Raw genomic sequence first — 20,894 nt, forward strand, 5'->3', positions numbered from 1 at the left:
TTTAGCAAGTGCATTATGCAATGATCGAATGCACTATGCTGTATATTCTTGTGCCATCAGCGCAAAAAGCAATCTCTTCGATGGCGTTGTCACGATTAAGATTTACAGATAAATGCTATCTGTGAACTCTGTCATCAATGTGTGGTTGCGATGCAAAGCACCTTATTGCTATTGCACGACCCCGATCCGGGCAGCAATATCTCAAGGTGGGTGGACACACGCTGGTGAAAAAGCTGCCATCGGCGCGAAAGGATTTTCAAACCAAACTTCAGGAGCTTTTATCATGTTTTCCAATCATACTTCGCTAACTGAGGTAGTTACCGGAAATAAACCAGTCACTACATTCATGTTTGAGTCAGTTCTAGAGGAAAGAAATGAACTTATGAGGGTAACGAGTAAAACCATAAAATAGAGAACTACTACCAATCTGTTGACGAGATACACCCTTGTGGGTTACATGTACTTAGAGAACGACTTGCGCGCAGTAATGAGATAAGGCTGAGCCAATTTAACTCCAATTAAAATCTGTTCTTCAGAAACCATTCAATTCATTTGGTGTTATCATCTTGAATTTGTAAACAAGGCATAGCATGAAAGCTAAGGTTGGACCAGGAATTAGCCAAATTAATGTAGCTTTAAAAGTGGACCGTGGATTTTCAACCAATCCACAATAGAAAACTCATGCAGTTACAATTCTTCTTGGAGACAAGCCCGTCTCATCCACGCCATTAACGAGAAAATATCGTTACGGACGTTCTGTATCACCCGGGCAACAGTCACTGAGACGTTTTTGGCGACAGACCTGTCTTGATTAGCCGCCCACTGTCAAAGGGGTCATACCTTCTTTTCTTCAAGAGGAAGTTCATGTACAGTATGTTAACAATTTGTCACGCCAGAACATTTACCAAGAAATAATAGCTAGGTGGGCACAAACTCCTCACCGCCGACAGAATTAACGTGTTTTTTATGAAAATTATCTTGGAATTCCCGAAGGAAGAATTTCAATTATACCAGTATGCGTGGGGTAGGACTTCCAATTTAGTTATGTATTAACAAAACTCTTTAGACTTTAGGTATATAATACATGAAGAACCTCCGCCTTTAATATTTGCCCAATACCCATTCCAATGTTTAGATGTTTCTTTATGTTAATCAAGAAACAGTTATTTTGATTTATAGTTTCATGAAAATATGTCAAGGTTAACATGGACTTATATGTGGTCGATGGAATCAGGTTAAATCAGGCTTATTAAGGCCTAAAAGCCGCCAGTTACAATACGAGTGAACTCAGTCCTCAGTTCACTTGGCCGGGGCTTTGAACTGAGGTGCAACTTTAGATACGATTTTCTTTGATGACCGGTATGGAATCTACATTCGATTGAACATCAATCTTACCAAAGAATTATTCAAACTTTATTGAGCAAAATACATATCACGATACGGAGTAATCTGAAAAATAACAAATATACTCAGGATCTCATGCGTTGACAACCGGCGCGCTTGCACTGGGCTCGACGCTGTGATCAGAGGACTCCGCCGAAGATAGTGTGGCGCCGGACTTCGCAGCCTCGCGCTTGCTTGCTTGACGCATTGCCTCCAACTGGCCTCCTTTCACCGGCATATACAACGTCAGGTCACAACAAGCAATGCCAGTATAAGGCGTATCAATAGATTGTGATCCCACCCAAGTGTTTTTGGAAAAATCGTACATTTCTACCGACGACAGTCTGACGTTTTTATCCCAGCTGTAACCGCCGGCGATGAAGATTTTTTCTCCGACAACAGCGCAGCCGAACTCTGCTCGTGGCTCAAGCAGCTGCTTGACGGTTGTCCAGCTGTCTGATGATGGCGTGTAACATTCAACCTCAGCCACACACGTTACGGTCCCTGAAAAAGAGGCGCACTGAAATTATAGAGGCCTAGCTCACGCACATTCTATTATTGTCATCAAACAAAAACCTGTATACTCCCATTGTTCTTCTGTCTTATCAAAGGATTATCAGGACAAATCTTGATAACATCAACCCCCACCAAACAGCTTTCAGTGTGTTTAATACAAGACGTGAATATACGTTATCGATAATCAAATCCTGGACTTCGCTGAAGTTCTTCGTCAAGATAAAAAACAGTCGCGTTGGTGAGGGATGACAACTAGAGGCACTACTAGATCTTCCTGCTGGAGTTGCTATAAAATAATGTTGTGGGGATTGGTCTTAGGCCTTTAGTTTTAGTGTTATGTGGGTGACCAGAGCCCGGAGGGAGCTTTGGACGCTGTAAGGAGATCCATCTCTTTTCTATAACACTTTTGGGGACACACTTTTGCTGAAGCCCAAATATAGGTGACAGGCCCTGACAATTATTAACGTCGGCCTGCTTTTGAAGGGGTGCGCCACGCTTGCAGCCCAAGATAAACTGCTGCTTGGGATCCAGGAGGGGGAAAGTTTACCATACTCACCGGACTGGTCCAATGTTGCACCCCCTACCAGGTAAAGCTTCGTATCAACCGCTGCGAGCTTGGCGAAAAAGCGCGGCGTCGTCAATGAGCGCCTTGATTCCCATTTATTGAGTAAGGGGTTGTACCGCTCGACACGACTTGATATGCGCCTTTCACCTGAACAAAAGACAAAAAGAAAATAACTGATTGCTCTATCTTTCACTTCCTACGTTGGGATTCATCCGAACCTACTGTTACATGATTGCTCGGTCAAAGGTTACCCCAAGCAGAAACACAATCCTAGTCCCCATTCCACATTCCTAGATGTAGGTTTATTCCAACCAGGAATCCTATCTTTATTATCCTGAGGAAATCTTGGGTCAAGTTCAGGTTCAGGGGCTATCTTCAAGATAATAATGATAATAAGCGAGAAAAAACCCCTGATTTCCTCAAGATGATCTGTATATATACTAAGGCTTCTTGACTAGTCTGGTGATGATCCTTGATGCAGAGGTGAAAGCCGCCGGTGTAGCACTAGCAAGCGAAAAGGCCTCCCCTTCCCGGTAAAGTTTCCGTCCTTAAATACTGTATGATTACAAACTCAGGTGTAAAAAAGGTTCTTTATAGAGACCATGGCCGTCTACACCTCACAGTTAGTTAGCCAGACGCTCTATCCCAGGACATTTCTAACTTCACACATGATCATTCCCTCGACATCTGCCGATCATTATACATGTTCATTGCAGCGGTGTTTGTCTCGCAAACCACTAAACCGCTTGGCTGGCTCAAAAAAATAGAAGCACTCCACATCTCACTAAGGCTTATTTAAGGTGTTTAAGAATAAAACCAATATGTCATTGTCGATTGTGGCTGTCTCACCGAACACGGTGGAGCTGACATTTCGCCCAGAACCTCCGCTACCGCCTCGGTTTTGGACTACATTTTATCTTCACCCGCGCGGTGTTTGGTGACACCAATACCTCTAGTTCGGTAACGAGTCCTCGTCGGCTGCCGCAGCGGCTGACCTTCGTGATATTTTCACCCCCGCCGGGGTCACCCTTGCCGGGTTCGGTGAGCAACCACCAATACCAAACCTCCGGTTCGCTATCAATACCTTAAACCATCAGCCAAGTAGCATGTGAACACAACAAATGATTATGTATTGCCGTGTCATTAATCATGAGCCAAAGTGCGCAGAAATTATATCGTAATTTTCCTGAGGAAGAACGCTGTATTTATAGACCAAAGTAGGGAGTCAGACCACCTGACATTTTACCGCGGGACAAATTTGCATCGGGTCATGGACGCGCAGTCTGCTGTCCGTTCACCCGTTAGCAAAACCAATGGTCCGGGGTGGTAAACAGGTTATCTGAGTCGGGGAAAAGGATTCTTTTATGAGCTTTTGATATCTAAAGTATTGACGGTCTTGGGTGTCTATTAGAAACAAAACCAAAATCCATCCTCATCCCTATTGTCTACATCGACGAGGCAAAATTCAAATACTTGTCATTCGAGCAGGAAACTCATGTTGTATTTTTTTTAAAGAAATGCAGTGAAGAAGACAACTGCCATGTCAGACTGCTCGACAATTTGCTCGTGTATTTCATTGGTCTGCCGCGGGGGAGAAGCCAAGCGGTGTTTCAGCCTTTTTAACCTTTTCCGAAAGCACATCATCAGGTCAATCATGCCTTGCCTTCGGACCTGGAACGTCAATGTCATCAATCATATTGAATAAACTATCATATCAAATTAAGTCATATCATTAGCTACCTGGTACAAATACGTGGGCTATCCAGATACTTTGAAGAGGTGTTGGAGAGCGATGAAAGTGAGTGAGATAATTTCCGATTATCAACCTCTTTACCGTGTTATCACTGTTATTTTCACCATGCTCTAGTATGACCCCTCTCGTGCACTCTGTTACGAAACGCAACTGTCACGTCAGAATCAGATGGTAAATAACGTATTTTTTTAACCAAAGATGCGAGACTAGAAACACTAAGGAAGTGTTACGGTACAGTTAGGTGAATTTTTTCTTGGGAAGACAGTTTGTTTACAATTATGAGTATCCATCCCCAAGGAGAACGTAAGCAGCCCTGGCTGAGACGTGCTCCAGGGCCGCCAGTCTGTTCGGATCTAACCACATAAGCAGTGAGGCAGAGAACTTGTCAGAGTTGTTTGGCCCTGGGGAAAAAACACTGTATTCATATATCGGAGACATATCATCTTCGGGGACCACTTTGCGGCTTTATATTTCTAGTAGTTTAACGCAAAGCGGACGTCGAGGATGATTGGATGACGGAGGACGCCCGGGGACCAGTACCGGACGGAATTTGAGTACGATCACGTGATGTCCTTACCTGACCCGCCAATGGCATAGAGTCTTCCATTATGGGTAGCCACTGCCACGCTCCTCCTTGGACTACCCAAACCTGCCACTGGTTCCCATTGGTCCACTGATGGGTTGTACCGCTCTACTGAAGCCAGTGATTTCCTTTGATCTACGCGCCCACCTGAGCTCAAAAATGGAGGCATTTCAAATAAAGCGTGAGCGAGGAAAATACCTTTTTGTGGCAGTCGCACATCGAACAGAGGACAAAGTATATGATGGAATGAGAAAACTTTGATGACTGATATTGATATTTGAATTAAAACGCTCGCAAAAAACTCTGGTTTTCGAAACAATTTGTTGCCGTGCCTTCCCTTCAGGTTAAGACTTACCGATCGCATACAGCATGCCACTGAGGACGCCCAACTCGAAGCTTTCCCTTCGATGCTTCATGTTGGCGATCTTGAGCCAGGCATCAGTCTTCGGGTCGTACCTGTAAGCCGTGTTCAGGGGAGACTGTTGGTCGTTGTTCTCCTCTCCTCCCGCCACGTAAAGGAAGCCACCGAGAACAGCCACTGGAAAACAGATTTGGTCATGTAGTGTATTTGACTTTCGGAGTAGTTTATTTGCCAAGGGGTACCAACATGTCAGCGTCATTAGTTTCGGGCCGGACAGTCTATCGCGGCTTTGCAGTAGATGTGGATAGTATGACGCTTCTACATGGGATTCTTACCAGCATGGTGGTGCCTGGGTCCTGGCATATTCGTCAATAGATACCATTGGCCCTTGTCAGTGTCTAAGTAACTAATCGATGTGTTGACAAGGTCCGACTTGAGTCTTGGTGCGCCTCCTATCACGAGTAAGCAGTCCTGCTTTATGCAACCGCGCGGGTTTGTCCGGGTACTCTGCAATTACACAACGTTATTAGATTAGCCATCTTTCGCTAACTACTCTTACGAAGGGCTATCAACAACATGAGTGCGAAGTAATAAGACTTATTGAGGATTTTTTCTGAAAGTTTCCTCGATTCCTGGTCTACTAATTATAGAAGACGATTCGCGAGTGTGCGTAAATGAATTAGCATATGTATAGGGCTTGATCGGATGACACAACAGACCTTGGCATTTCGTACTTCTTCCTTCGTTCAGGGGCGGGGAAAGTGCCTATCAAACCGAGGGCCGTAGCGCACCTGGACTTGACGAAGGAAATCAACATCATTGCCATCTCTTGGCTGCAGCACAAACCTAAAAGCTTGAAGCCTGTTTGACCTTGATGATAAAGGCGAATCCCCTCCTAAATTATGTTGTCTCACTCACCTGCAGTATGCTTTGCCTCGCCGGCAGGCAATGGTAATGGAGGGCTTCCTTCACAAGATCTTGACAGCGTGGATCATTAATAAGAAATGAGACGGATTCAACGTGGTCAACAATGTCTGAAGGAGAGAGAAGCGGCAGTCGAATATTTCGGAAGACGTTAAAGACGTACTGCAGACGGGACTGGCGGTCGTACTCCAACCAGCGGAGACCGCGGTAGAAGACCTCCAACTCGCTTACCGCCAAGAGGTCATCGCGACCGAGAATGGCAGTCAAATGCCTCACATTGAGCTGATTAAAGTCGCACGTTTCTGATAATTCAATGAAGTTTTCGGATGCGATTTTCAGCGACTTGTTTTGCAAGTCTTGCAGTTCAAACGCAGACGATAAATAAAGCATGTGCAGGCAATTGTTCCTGTCCACACGATCTACTAAGAATATTTCGCATGCGCCAACGATGAAGAAAATTTTCAGCCTATTTGCCGCGCTGAGAATATCTTTGATATTGTCTTCTCCTAATGTTATTTTTCCAGTGTAAAGACATTCGATAATTGACTTGACCGAGTCGTCGCTCACACCCGAGATTGCTACTTCAATTCGACCCTCTCTGTCCTTGGTAAATTCAGCGCCATCTTTCGTGAAGAAATCAAAGAAGTAGTCAGAACATGAGGCCAAAATGAGGCGATGTGCTTTGTACTGTTTGTTGTTTTCAACTTTTATGACTACGTCACACAGTAGCCTCTGCTTCCAGAGCGTTTCTACCCCGTCTTGAATGATCGGGTGGTGTTGGTCTATTAAAATATTTTCGCGAATGACGGACGATATGCTGCCTGGAAAGGAAGAAAAAAAGTCGCATTGAACCAAGGTATAGTAGAATTCCGAAGAAAATGCCATGCCTTCCTTGAGCCTGAGGACTAATTTGACTGATTGTAAAGTCACCTTTGATTGATAGGGATATAATGTTGTCGACTGATAATTCGGTGGCCGGCAACTCATCGTTCCTTTTATTATTTTGGGAGGAGAGTACATGTATATCCAATATAAGTTTGCCAGTTAGCTTTAGGTTGTTAATATACATTCTTAGGTAGATTGTCCCGCGGGACATCTTTCCACGGGGACATTTTAAATTGCTGCATGGGCACAGTATTTCGGCCCTCTTATCACTATTGCGTACCTGCTTTTGCAATTGTCAGCCCCGACCCCAAGGATGAGCGAACACTTTTAGCAAGGGCGTGGCCGCCGGCATATTTTTTCTTCGCTGTGATTTGTTTAGGCGGGTCACTAGGCCAATTCGAGCCAAAGCCTGGCCTTCTTGGACATCGCTGGCTATCCATAGCCGCGTGTCTACACCGTTTCCATACAACCCCGTGTGCCTGACCAGCATGCCGTTTCCGTTGTTATGGGTGATCGATTGTTCATTTGTTTGACAAAATGCATTATGGGTACTTAAACGAGTGCGCACATCAACTGCGCATGCACTATGGAAACGGCGCCATATTACTTCCGGCAACAACTTGCCAGAAATTATTTGTTTACCGAGAGATTTATTGCTGTTTTTATGTTAAAATGTCTTCTCTAAATCAAGGTCGCAATGAAATCCGCTTCAACAATTCTGGAGGAATGTGTCTCATGGAAAATTGGGTTGAAGAGGCGAGTTTTTCTGTGATTTTATGCTTCTCAAAGTGTAATTTTTTTCATCCATTTATCCAACATGCAAGCATGGCCGTGCAAGCGTTGCTGCTTGCAAAGCAAGGTTAGGTACGGGTAACCGTACTTTGCTGTAAGTGTACTGTAGTGTAAGTCATAGATAGATGCATGCCATGCATGTAGTGACACACGCTCACGTTGACTCCGTCTGGCTGCATTGCATGCATACATTGCAATGCATGCATACTTGTCGTTGCGATGGTTACTATGGTTTTGTCGAATTCCTCCTCACTTTCCCTCGGCATGATTGATCATCATCATGATGATCATATTCATGGTTAGGCCCTAGCCTATACACCGATGAGCCAGTCACTGGTCAGGCCCAGAACCAGTGTGAATTGTCGACCCGATATTCATCCATAACGGCTAATGAGAATCAATGGCATTGCATATTCATAATCTCTTCTTAACCTAAGATTTTAAGAAACATTTTTTCCTCATTTCCACCTTATGAACTTATTTCTTAACCATTTCGTATCATTCCTGCAGAGAGCAAGTCAGCATCTGGATCCGACAAAGCTGACTCCTAACATTACAAAGAGTGGTCATGCCGGAGTTCTAACGACCAACTTTGATGCAAAGCCTGAGAAGGAGTCTACGATGCAAGATTCCTACAGACCTCCGCCGAAACCAGCTGTGCGACTTCATGGTAAGAGGGGACAAGTACACACAAGTCATTATTGACCGAGAAAAAGGCAGTTGGGTGTACACGCAGAGGAACTTCGCAATTGTGTGTAGACATTAATAGTCGAGGATGAAACGGATATGTTTTCGGTATGATTGATTAGGGGAAGGAAATCTTTGGTCATTTCTTGTTGTTTTGGTTGACTTATCATTCCTTCTTTCAGGAAAGAAACAAGAAATGCTGCTGCAAATGTTGGTGGAAAAAGTGAGGTGAGTTGCAAAACTGTTTGAGTGAATGAAAGCCAATTGAACAGTGTTCCCTTTTGGAAAGTTACAAAACAAGTTGTAGACCGGAAGGGAGGGTTTCGTCCCCGTTTCCGTGACCTTGCTTTTTTTGACAGTTGGTCGTCACACTCACAGCGAGTCCTTGATCCTTGTTGCTTCGTTTTGAGTCAGTCAAAGATTGTGCGTTGAATTTTGAAATCTCTGTTATACTGGTGAAATTAGAGAGCATCCCCCGCCCAATGAATTCATCTAAGACTATGAGTGTGACTTTATGCTGATGGTTACTTCTTCTATTTCAGTAATGAAGTGGATGCTGAATTCAACCAACCACCGGAGGAGGACGACTGGCGGTCAATTACACATAGAGATTATAATAAAGAGTTTGAGTCGAGGAAAATTCCACCTACTACAGTGAGTACCAGTTGATTTTTGCTCTCAAGTGTTCTGTTTCGAGTTTAGCAAATGGTGCAAAAAGAATCCTTCACATACTTATGCCACATTGAGCAGAATGATGTCTGATAAATTGGCTGTTTACATAAGATATATGTCAGTCAATGATTGTTAGAAGAAAGTCTAAAAGCTGACTGAAATGACTGCCGGTCAGTGATATCCCCTTTGCTTTGTGGACAAATTGACTGGTTTCATCATTGCAGCATGAAAACCTCTTGTGAAACAAAACGTTTTTCTTTTCAGTCTCATGATTATGTATCTGAGCAGCCAGTGACATTCTGGAGTGAGCATAAGGATAAAATAACGGTATGTTAAAATGTTCAATAAAGAAAATTCCGTTTTGGGTGATTTATTTTGAATAGATCGGCTTGGTGTGAAAAGGGTGAGGAAGACGATTTTAATCGACCTATGCTCCAGATGGAGCCAATGGTTGTAAATCAATTTGCACCCTACATGTAATTCTTGTATTCTCATCTTTTGACTTGGCATCCTAAGTTTTGCATTTGAACTGGCTATATCAAGCTAACTAAATCGAGCGGGGAGAAAAGCAATTATCATTATCTATTTCTACCACTATATAAGACCACATTTACGTGAGTTTCATGCTCTTCTTTTCAGGGAGTTTCTCAAGTGAAAACAGGAGACACAGTTTTCAGGAAAAATGCAGCATTTAGTCAGCCCGCTGACTCACCTTATTGGGACAAAACACAACCGTATGATATCGAGAATTATCCAAAGATGTAAGGTGTAAATAGGAAAAAAAGACTGCGTTGATCTTATCATAGATGTAATGGTGGAGTTGTTACTAATTTCAAGAAATCATGAGATTTTATGAAAGAATAAATTGATGGATGACACCAGAAACTAGTAGCAGGCAATATGCTGAAGGCTTGTTTGATATTTTTTAAAGAGTGTCATGAGATAATGCTGGTTGGCACTATTTGAAGTTACATAATCACTGTAAAGAGAGCAGCTCTCAGGTGATACTTCAGAAATGAACACCAGTATTCCACTAACATCTTGTATACACTTATATAGGGATATAACCAAGGACATCTTCTGCACTAAGAGGCTAAAAGACTGTGACTTAATAAGTGCCAATCCAACATTATTATGACACTCTTCCCTCAAGTCATGTTGTGTTGTTTGAGACCAAGAATATATTTGCCTCGGTTGCATTCTGATTCAGCGACCACTTTTCAAAAAACTGTTAAAAGTAAAGCATCCGTCAGAGATTTCCGTCCAATTTTCATACAAATATCAATGTCACTGTGTTTGTGTAAACCATATTTATTGTTTCTTTATAAATAAATGTAAATAGCTATAAGATTGTTCAGTCCTTGTATGTCCTTCCAACAGTGAACACCCTGAGGAATGTTGTGATGGCTCCTACCTGATTTTACTGTAATTGTCTCCACTTGAGCCTGGAGGGTTGTTCCAGCCCAGGTACAGGCGTAAACACATTGCAAAAATCTTCAGACCCCCCTCACCTGAAGGCGGTATAGACAGTACATACTTCATTGATGGCCTAAAAGTACATTAAAAGACTAATCGCAGAGCATAGATGTCTCTGCAATAGTGACTACTGAATGACTGACCATAAATAGTCATACAATGTACTTTTGCTTTGCTATGTCATTAATCTAAGTACCAGCGGCTTCAGCAGTTCAGTGTGTTATCGTTCTGTGCTTTGGCCACAAGAGCGCATCTTCTCAATTTACTTTCGGTCTTCTTTAAGATAATAATGATAGTATTTCTTTGAGGACCATGTACTTTGGATGTTACATCATTGTCCTCTGTTGTTTCCCGGGGCTGTTCTTGGCCATGGCGACCGTAGTAACATAAATCAGACTGCTGACAAGGACATCTATCTCTTTCATCGGTTAATATCAGTCCGCCGATCATATCATGATATTGGGCTTGTCATTGGTTTGGGGATGAATAGTCACAAACCTTTGATCTTTGTCATGAGCGACAGAAAGAAGGCCATTGGTGCATACCGTTCCGAATTCAAGCACCCAGAATAATTCCAAGTCCTGTACGGCTTTGTCCCGGCGCAGTGGTTAAGCCCAGATGTTTATACCACAGCATAGGCCCAGCAAGACTTACTCCAATCCTCTTAGAGTTGTTCCAGTAAGTCGTATTAATCACAATAAACCTGTGTTGTATAGGCCTACACATGGTATATATCAAAATAACGGCGTTGATAAGGCGGGTCGGTCATGCCATGCTTTGGGAACACCGAATGGCAATCGGTGACATGTAAGTACTCTCTGATAAACTATTTGTTTGAAGGTGTTCCCAGCGGTTTCGTTAAAAGACACTTAGCCATCATTTGGAGCATAACTGATTCAATTTACCGTGCCTGAGCACATAACTGTTTCAAGGCATAACATTGTCGTCGTCGGGCGAACAGTGCAGGTTCAGAGATTTAGTTCCCCGCCCCTGTGAATAAGTTCTACATTAGGCGTAAGATGCGTCAAAGGTGTATCGATATAGAAACTGATAGCCTAAGATGACGGCGTTATCTAAAATATTCTATCAAATCCCCGGACTATCCATGAGGGGTTCTTGCGACTGTAACTTGCTCGGGACCTAGTTTCAAATGTCCCAGAATAGAGTAAGGATACTTAGTCTGACATTCACCCCTTGAGAATCACAGGTAGAGTTTCTCATAGTGTACAACCACATTTAGGTTAAGGAAGGTTAACTAGATCAATCATATGTTGCCACCCGGCAGATATATACATATATATTCCCTGTCTTTAACAGTATTTCCGTCACTTTTAACAACTATAGCCTTGGACACGCATGATGAACATCGTCGCTCCATGACGCCGCTCCTCGGCTAACAAACCGTTTATCAATGAACATACAATCGCCAAGAGACTAGAGCTGTGTGAAGGAAGGAAAGGCTATACATATTGATGTTCTGTTAAAAGCATTGGTCACCATTGATAAGACATACTAGCCTACAAATGAGACACGCTTATGCCTAAGTATAACCAGTTTAGCATTGCTTGATATTCGCTAAGAGAATAAGGAGTTCTTCTGTATAGCAACCACAGTTGTAATGTGTCTTCCGGATACTGAAAAATATCACGACATCACTGCATAGGACTGACGTTCATGTAAGTACACTTTGAGATTCAATTCTTTGACTGGCTCTGTAGCGGTCAAGCTCTTGGTCACCAGAGTTCACGGTACGAACATGATTTACGCTCTGTAACGGTCAAGCTCTTGGTCACCTGACAGAGTTCACGGTACGAACATGATTTACGCTCTGTAACGGTCAAGCTCTTGGTCACCAGACAGAGTTCACGGTACGAACATGATTTACGCTCTGTAACGGTCAAGCTCTTGGTCACCTGACAGAGTTCACGGTACGAACATGATTTACGCTCTGTAACGGTCAAGCTCTTGGTCACCTGACAGAGTTCACGGTACGAACATGATTTACGCTCTGTAACGGTCAAGCTCTTGGTCACCAGACAGAGGTCACGGTACGAACATGATTTACGCTCTGTAGCGGTCAAGCTCTTTGTCACCTGACAGAGTTCACGGTACGAACATGATTTACGCTCTGTAACGGTCAAGCTCTTGGTCACCAGACAGAGTTCACGGTACGAACATGATTTACGCTCTGTAACGGTCAAGCTCTTGGTCACCAGACAGAGTTCACGGTACGAACATGATTTACGCTCTGTAACGGTCAAGCTCTTGGTCACCTGACAGAGTTCACGGTACGAACATGATTTACGCTCTGTAACGGTCAAGCTCTTGGTCACCTGACAGAGTTCACGGTACGAACATAATTTACGCTCTGTAACGGTCAAGCTCTTGGTCACCAGACAGAGTTCACGGTACGAACATGATTTACGCTCTGTAACGGTCAAGCTCTTGGTCACCTGACAGAGTTCACGGTACGAACATGATTTACGCTCTGTAACGGTCAAGCTCTTGGTCACCAGACAGAGTTCACGGTACGAACATGATTTACGCTCTGTAACGGTCAAGCTCTTGGTCACCTGACAGAGTTCACGGTATGAACATGATTTACGCTCTGTAACGGTCAAGCTCTTGGTCACCAGACAGAGTTCACGGTACGAACATGATTTACGCTCTGTAACGGTCAAGCTCTTGGTCACCAGACAGAGTTCACGGTACGAACATAATTTACGCTCTACAATTGTGAGCCTTTAGAAGTAAAAGGTAACCCGAGAACATCATTCAAGTCACCTATAGTACAAACACAATAGCCTAATCAATATTCGCAAAGTGCAGACTGAGTATGGGCGGTTATTACCGCAAATAAAGACAAACCAAAGCAAAGACACTTGTGTAGCATATCAAGGACACGTAGATTGATACTCCTGGGCGGTTATTACCGCAAATAAAGACAAACCAAAGCAAAGACACTAGTGTAGCATATCAAGGACACGTAGATTGATACTCCTATGTGTGCCACATCAAAGACATCTGGACCATACACCACGTCAAAGATAACGATGCGAAGTCAACAGGCGGCGCCACTGTAGATTGCTGGCGGCCGTACGCTGCCTGTTGACGTTGTTGTTATTTGCCACCTCTCTCCTATGGCAAGCCGTTTGCTTCAAAAAGTCGAAATGATTTTTTTCTAGTCGAAATGATTTTTTTCTAGTCAATATATTTTTTTTCAAGTCAAGAAAAAAAATTTGAAATTAATTTTTTTTTTCAAGTCGAGATATTTATTTTTCTTCTCATTTAACTTATTGAAGTTGAATCAATTAATAAAAATTTCACTGCGAGAAAAAAATGATTATAAAAATAAAAATAGTCGCTTCTATCAACAAAAACCTATAGTTGTCGAAATCGTTTTTACTTTTCCCAAGACGGTGGCGCCGCCTGTTGACTTCGCATCGTTATCTTTGATGTGGTGTATGGTCCAGATGTCTTTGATGTGGCACACATAGGAGTATCAATCTACGTGTCCTTGATATGCTACACAAGTGTCTTTGCTTTGGTTTGTCTTTATTTGCGGTAATAACCGCCCATAACTGAGTCCAGCATGAACCCGACTTCAGTGCGCATTTTAAAAAAAATATTCAGAAATTGTCCATATACATATAATGGCTTATTGATTCAGAGCTGGCAGCCAATATATTTCATGATTGTTGTCCGTCCAGAACCAATTTCCTTTTATCAAATCAAGCGGCTCAATACTATGACGGCCCAGCGGCAGCCACTTGTCTAAGTCCTCAAGCTTCGAGTCTCTAGATACAGAGTATGGATAGGCCACTGACTAGAGAGGACAACAGTCTCTGTATAAATCAAAGATTGTTTTTCTAAATAATTCCACGCCTGATATATTGCACTACCATGTTTTGATTGATTGTCCGGAATGCATTGCTTTGGTGGCCATTACCTTCCTTATCGATCTCAACAGTGGATGGTCTCACTTAGAGAATTATTCCCATTCGGCTTCAGGGAATGTACATGTGTTCATGTACATTGGCGGGCATATCGGGCTGGCGGGCATGTTAATGATCATGAGTGACGACTCACGAGGAAATTTACTCTAACTATCGTAACCCGATTTCTGTCTCCCATCGTCGGGCGTCATCAGTTCAGACACGAGCATCAAATTAGCACGTCATTTACTTTTCGGATACTGAAAATTTACAGGAAGGTGACACCTGATAAGCGCCACTTACAATGTAGTGACCACCATCTTGAATTTCAACATGGCCACCACAGCAGGAGACCTGGACTGATTTTCGACAAGAGGTTTTGTTCTAACATAGACACAGAGACCGTGACTTAAATGGCTAACACTACATTTTGGGACACAGCCTATGGCAGCGTCAGGAATGATGTCCGCGATCTAAGATTTCAAGATGGTATCATTTCAGAAATGCCTGGGCCTTTCTGAAAATGTTACTGTGGTAAAGATTGGGTAAGGTAACCCCTGTCACCGTTGTTCTTTCACATGTGTGAACAGAAAACTAGGTGGGGTATCTTCTTCCCGGGGCTACCTTTGCCTTACATATCAACAATGCTCAATATTTAAAACCTTTGCCAAGTTTAACCGTTGATGCCTACGTGATTAACATTATGATTAAACAAGTCTAATATAAAGTAAGCTAGCTCTTTGTAGCATGTAAGTAAATAACCTGATCTTTACTTTAAACCTGATAAGAGTATAAGTTTATTCAGGTTTATAGTACAGTTCTATATGTTCAGTAATGTATACGTACAGTACTATTCAATTCATGAAATAGTTTTGAGAAGCCAAACAATTATCTATAAAAGCATTGGGTAACCTGGATTTCATGACTTCATCGAGTTTAACCGCATATGGAGTGTTACGGTTTTAACAGATTACAAGTAATTATAAAACCATTACTCCCTACGAAGGCTTACATTCGAAGTCATTTCAGTATGCTCTCAATCCGATAGAAGTGGTATTAAGCACTTCAACTAGTATTAAACAAATAAAACTGATTTCAATATGTTATCTCTATAAATTCCATTACGATAATTCCATTGTCATTTTAGCAATGGGTTGTGGATATTTTGTGGATGTTTGTCATATTGACTCATTTAGACAGTTAACATAACCTACTTGTGAAATGTGGTCATCAGTAAGTGAAAGTGCTTCCTTGATTAGTGTAAACACGAGGGATGAACCTGAAACGAAAGACTAATCATCCGTTTTATCGGTATCTCTAGAACACCTATTGGATTTTGATCACGTCAACGTAAAAACATAAGGAGACAATATTTAAACCACAAAAGGTGCCTGTACATGTTCAGGATGCTCCGCAAGGTTCAAATGTCGCCAAACTCGGCTCCAAACGAAGTATGCTCAGGTTACATCCGTCGATGTCTGAAGGTACGCGACCTGTATTATCTCAGGTTAAGTTACACTTAATAAGTATGGAATACACCCAACCACATACTCGTTCAACGATGTACATATCTGTGTATCTCGTACTTTACATTGTAAGTTATACCATATTTTGCTCTTTCCAGGAGGAAATAAGAAATCAAAGATGGCTGCCATGTAACATGGAACAGGACTCCGATTCCGCTGCGCCGTTGGTAACCATACAATACAAGATGGCTGACCGATACCATTACAAATTGTTCTTTATGGATTAGTAAACATTCTGCATTATAGATTGAACGGATTATCCCCAGCAAGGATTACTTTGCTGTGAGTTAGCCTGTCGACCTGGACATATTACGACGAAAAAGCAAACAGTGTTTTACTAACTCGAAATTAGTATGTTTTGGCTTTGTGAATTAACTTTGTGCATCGAAAGAACAACACACAGAACACGAGAAATAATGGCCAGGAAAATGGTTTGAAACTCAACAAATTACCAAGGCACGGATGCATACAACCAACAGTTCATTCTTTTCCAACCCATTTATGCGGGATTTGATTAATTCTTTTAAATCATTTAATGTGTTGATATTGATCTGACGACTGGTGTTGTTGAAGAAAGCGCTGGTGTTGGGGAGGTCAATGAAATTTGGCGGTACGCTATTCATTTATGGACGGATATCAGTACAATATAACATTCACCAAAACACGTTTCCGTTGGGAGCTTACTAAATAATGATAATTGTCTCACGAAGTGGATAGATTTTCGTAGTTTTTTATATCAGGTGCTCCAACAGGCCAATGCAGCTTACTCTATAAAGTCTATTTTTAAAGTAGAAAAGCCAAAATGTCGGCGGATAAAGTGAAGAAAACATTCGAATTTCGGATGTCGAAAAAGGTGGCTGAATTGACTCAGGTGGTACATATGTTGTTCACCCGAAACCATGAAAAGGAAGTGGAACTTGAGGCACAGAAGGAGGCCTATGAATATGAGATTGAGCTGGTGATCAGAGACGCCAAATCTCAGATAGAGAGACTTGACATGAAGATACGAGAGCTGGAGCGGAGTAGGAATATTGAGGGTGAAAAGGCGAGGCTGCAATACGGCCAGGAGATGCAGCAACGCGAGTCTGAGCTGAAGGCAAAGCTTGAGGAGAAGGAAAAGGAGTTAGTGGAGGAGAAGTCGGAATGTCAACATGTCAGAGATTTGCTTATAAATGCACAAAAGGACATTGAACAGCTACGAAGAGGAGTGAGCAGTGAGCTTGATAGTAAAAGTGACGAAGTCGCTAACAAAAATAAAGAAATCGAAAAACTGCGAAGGAGTGTGGAAAAAACTGAAAAGAAGCTCAAAGACTCGGAGAGAAAATCAGACGAAGCTATCAAAGATTTGAGCACGGATAACGATAAGTTGCAAAAGGAATTGTCGCAATTGCAGGAACTTTTTGAGGATAATAGAAAGACAAAAGAACAATTGATTTCTGCGAATAAACTGTTAGAGATTGAGATTAAGAAGATCCGCAAGGAGTTGGGAAAACGCCTCACTGAGATGGTGGCTAACCAGAACGGTAAAGGCCGAGGAATGGTCGTGGTAGGTATCATTCGGTCCTCGCCAATATTCCTAATCATCGAAATAATCAATGGATTTGTAACAAGGTCTTTTTGGTATATTTGATTTACAGAACAATCCTGCATAGCAACAACTTACCAACCTGTGTCCTATATCCTAATTTACCTCGCTCCTTTTGTTTTTTACGCATTCCTTAGTCCATCAAGAGTATGCCTCTACCTCGGTGTTTGTCATATCATCAGCAGTGCAAGAAGATACCAAGAGTTACTCAATACAATGTTGGTCATATTGGGGTTGCAGGACATAGTCTGTGACTATGGCAAACTACTGTACACAGCAAGGGTTCATCATAGTGATCTTCCGCATTGCACTCGCGATACGATAGGAATGACGAATTCTTTGTAAGCGAACAGATTCCATGCGCGAAGACAAAAAATTCTTCTTTCGTCAACCGTTCATCGTGAGTGACATGCAGAACCTCACTGCATGTGAAAACCCAAATCCCTTTTCAGGGAGTCGAGTACGTACATGTATCACCCCATTTCTGAACCAAGCTGAATGCATCCCGACTGCAACATTAAACGCCTCCTTTTTAAAAACAATTCCAGTTTCCTTTTCTCCTATTAACGCCAATCCTGAAAGCCATTTATGTACATATTTTATTAGACTCCTTTATTAGACTCCTTTGATGTCCCGCGTAATCCACAGGTAAGACGTTGGTCGATATTTTGTCAGCTATTAACGCTTTCGTTCTGTAGAGGGCGCCACTGCCCCCGGGTGATAGACAACTTTCAACATCATGCTGCTGTACATAACTTAGCCAACACTCTAACAGTAGTAGCTCATCGTTCAATGCTGTTAGGTTGTAATATTGATTACGCCAACGTAGCCCCGTAGTTTGAAGTCACCCGATCTTTCGATTTACATTGCGATACATGAAAATAAGCGCTTGGCCCGAGCATAAACAATATGGTCGAAGCCATGTCTGTCCTGGAACAAAAGAACGATCTTGCCAGCAACTGTCTTTCATCCACGACATAGAGAAGATATAAGTTGGGTTGCTCTCCATGATGTCTGATCTCGCTGTCTCTAACTACAGCCGGGGCCAACACGAAAAAAAATCGTGATTGTTTGAATCACGTGATTCACGTTCATCCTTCATACCAGCAACATTTTCGTTTGCGATATGTTTCATACTTACATATATGATAGGAACAATCACGTTTTTTCGTGTTGGCTGCGACTGCAGTAGTCTTTGCTTTAACTCGTAATCCCACTATGGCTAAAGCTTCGGACGGGGATTTGATATCCTCTATCACCTCAATACCTAATACCAAATATATATATATATCGAGTTGGCAGGATAAACTTTCATTGACGTTATGCTATTAACTGTGGTGCTCTTTTGAAAGTACATTTGACTAAATCAGGAATTTGTATTCATGATTTTTATAAGAAGTTTCAAGCTGCATCTCTTTCATGCAATTAAGACATTGGCCACTGTTGACTAGGTGTCGCAACCGTAAATCTCTTGGTTGTGCTCTCGGTCCCATGTCAATTTCATACTGAAACAACATGCAATGTGTTGATGACCGCGGGTACAGTCTTGCCACCAATGAATCCCCTGTTCAACACGTCTTCAACGGTCTCAAAAGATTGCGTTCTAGGCTCCCATCAAAATGATTATTTGGTCACTGTCAAATGCTCCCGGCAAACAGTACAAGTACAGTACAAGTACGTGCAGTAGTGCACTTTACAGCTACACATTGTTCTTTCCCCACAGGACTACAACAATGAACTGGACAGATTACGGCGAGAAGTCCAGCGCTACAAGATGGAGCTGACCAACCGCGACAGTAACTTCAACCGCGTCTTCACGGAGTTCCAGCCGGTCGTGGTCGACTCCCGCGCCGGGAGGATAGCCACTCAGCAGCAGCAGATCATGTCCAATACAACAAACTTCGGCTCACCGCAGTCACCCCATAGGCGAGAGAAGACATTCGCGTACGCAACAGCCAACAGCCATTCATTTGATGATGAACCTCTAGTACGTACTGTTATCCTCACGTGTTTTGATATTGGCGTGCGTGAGAGGAATGTTCTCCTGAGAAGTAACCAATAAATATCAAAGATCATTCAACCGTTTCCCTGCAATAGTCGGAACACTAGTCACCAGTTTTGGTGTTTTGGCAACCATGATTGAAATCAGAGATCCAGATGGCCCCAGGATATATGTTACATGTATTGACCATCGAAGTGATTATAATGCATTGCACAGTTCATCTTAATGATTTTTCAGTGATCACTACACTCTTTCTTATCCAGTTTTTCCCTCCAACCCGAAGTGCCTCGTCCATGTCCACGAGTACAAGCCGTCTGCCAACACTGCCCACGAATCAGAAGGTGACTAAGTTAATGAAGCCTCGCCCATTGTCTAAGGAACTGCTTTCCGGGAAGAATTGACCAACTGGACTATTCGTCTTCTGAAGTAGAATTGGACTACAATGTATCAGTCCCCGTCGGGATTTGGACGCTGAAGGACTCAATAGCGAGTTCAGGGAAATCGAAAACAACTGCTGCCGTGTGACGTTTCCGTATCGATTTTACGTACATGCATGATACTAGAATTTCTGAAGCGTAAAATGGATGCGTTCTGTGGGAGAGCGACCTTTCGATTTGCTCGAACTCGGTAATTGTAACTACCTCTTAGTTGTGGTCAAAGATTGGTCCAGAAATGATACACCCTCAACGTCTGTCACTACTTTTGATTGTCAACATCTCGTGGGAGTTGCTTTGGGTCTGTACAAAATGGAATGTAAGGAAAGCCAAAGCCCATTGACAGCTTACTAGGGCCAGATCTGGTTGGCTGATGCCTGTTGCCAAAATTGTGAAATTCAAATCCACCAGCGTTGACATCTGGTGACTATCGAAAAGACTCCTAGTAATGTGAATAGGAAATGTGTTGACACGAGGATCCCTCTATGAAATTCAGGACGATAATAGTATGGGTTTATCGTCCAATATTGTTTAATTACCAGGCAGTGTAAATCAGTAAATCAACGTTTATCAGGTTAACCATGTCAAGGGTATTTTTTTATCAATGAAGTCTGTTGTGCGATGTCTTTGATAACGCAGTTGATATTGTATTTTTGACGACAAAAGCTTTTTATTCTATGTATATTTTCATACTGCACTTCGAATAAAGACATTCATATAACTTCGAGTGATATAGTTCTTTCTGTACAACAAAACATTTTGGAGACAATATCAATCTTCGATGGAGCTTATAACTGAATCATTTCATCATTCGA

At 42.4% G+C, this 20,894-nt stretch overlaps 3 protein-coding genes across 7 annotated transcripts; 2 read left to right on the forward strand and 1 right to left on the reverse strand.

The window, feature by feature from the left end:
• Positions 1–1,477: 1,477 nt before the first annotated feature.
• Positions 1,478–7,410, reverse strand: LOC135483928 (kelch-like protein 31). Its single transcript, XM_064765001.1, has 7 exons — positions 7,251–7,410; positions 6,080–6,906; positions 5,497–5,668; positions 5,156–5,338; positions 4,795–4,947; positions 2,456–2,611; positions 1,478–1,887 (listed from the first exon to the last, which is right to left on the reverse strand). Exons 1-7 carry the CDS (start codon positions 7,408–7,410, stop codon positions 1,478–1,480), a joined length of 2,061 nt encoding a protein of 686 aa, XP_064621071.1.
• Positions 7,411–7,569: 159 nt separating this feature from the next.
• LOC135483475 (sperm-associated antigen 8-like) lies at positions 7,570–10,469 on the forward strand. The gene is made up of 6 exons (XM_064764430.1): positions 7,570–7,726; positions 8,273–8,432; positions 8,632–8,677; positions 8,992–9,103; positions 9,386–9,448; positions 9,761–10,469. The coding sequence occupies exons 1-6, from the start codon at positions 7,643–7,645 to the stop codon at positions 9,884–9,886; spliced, it is 591 nt and encodes a 196-aa protein (XP_064620500.1). The 5' UTR covers positions 7,570–7,642; the 3' UTR covers positions 9,887–10,469.
• Positions 10,470–11,295: 826 nt separating this feature from the next.
• LOC135500532 (myosin-2 heavy chain-like) lies at positions 11,296–20,777 on the forward strand. 5 transcript variants are annotated; one of them, XM_064792056.1, is made up of 5 exons: positions 11,296–11,404; positions 16,157–17,604; positions 18,250–18,291; positions 19,367–19,630; positions 19,909–20,777. In XM_064792056.1, exons 2-5 carry the CDS (start codon positions 16,861–16,863, stop codon positions 20,044–20,046), a joined length of 1,188 nt encoding a protein of 395 aa, XP_064648126.1. In that variant the 5' UTR covers positions 11,296–11,404; positions 16,157–16,860; the 3' UTR covers positions 20,047–20,777. The 5 variants fall into 5 exon arrangements, with proteins under 5 accessions (XP_064648126.1, XP_064648155.1, XP_064648135.1 ...); XM_064792065.1 differs by lacking the exon at positions 11,296–11,404 and adding an exon at positions 11,947–12,273; XM_064792081.1 differs by lacking the exon at positions 11,296–11,404 and adding an exon at positions 14,758–15,077.
• The last annotated feature ends 117 nt before the right edge of the window (positions 20,778–20,894 follow it).

This window comes from Lineus longissimus, chromosome 2 (genome assembly GCF_910592395.1).
Source record: "Lineus longissimus chromosome 2, tnLinLong1.2, whole genome shotgun sequence".
Classification (NCBI taxonomy): domain Eukaryota; kingdom Metazoa; phylum Nemertea; class Pilidiophora; order Heteronemertea; family Lineidae; genus Lineus; species Lineus longissimus.

Bases quoted from the DNA above. Each gene is read 5' to 3' on its own strand.
- LOC135483928 (XM_064765001.1), bottom strand. From the start codon at position 7,410: ATGGATAGCCAGCGATGTCCAAGAAGGCCAGGCTTTGGCTCGAATTGG. The intron at 5,669-6,079 runs GTGAGTGAGACA...GTGTAATTGCAG, and splicing joins CGAGGCAAAGCATACTGCAG to AGTACCCGGACAAACCCGCG. The intron at 2,612-4,794 runs GTAAGGACATCA...TCTTTTGTTCAG, and splicing joins CTATGCCATTGGCGGGTCAG to GTGAAAGGCGCATATCAAGT.
- LOC135483475 (XM_064764430.1), top strand. From the start codon at position 7,643: ATGTCTTCTCTAAATCAAGGTCGCAATGAAATCCGCTTCAACAATTCT. The intron at 9,104-9,385 runs GTGAGTACCAGT...TTTTCTTTTCAG, and splicing joins GGAAAATTCCACCTACTACA to TCTCATGATTATGTATCTGA. The intron at 9,449-9,760 runs GTATGTTAAAAT...TCTTCTTTTCAG, and splicing joins AGCATAAGGATAAAATAACG to GGAGTTTCTCAAGTGAAAAC.
- LOC135500532 (XM_064792056.1), top strand. From the start codon at position 16,861: ATGTCGGCGGATAAAGTGAAGAAAACATTCGAATTTCGGATGTCGAAA. The intron at 17,605-18,249 runs GTAGGTATCATT...ATATTTTATTAG, and splicing joins AAGGCCGAGGAATGGTCGTG to ACTCCTTTATTAGACTCCTT. The intron at 18,292-19,366 runs GTAAGACGTTGG...CTTTCCCCACAG, and splicing joins ATGTCCCGCGTAATCCACAG to GACTACAACAATGAACTGGA.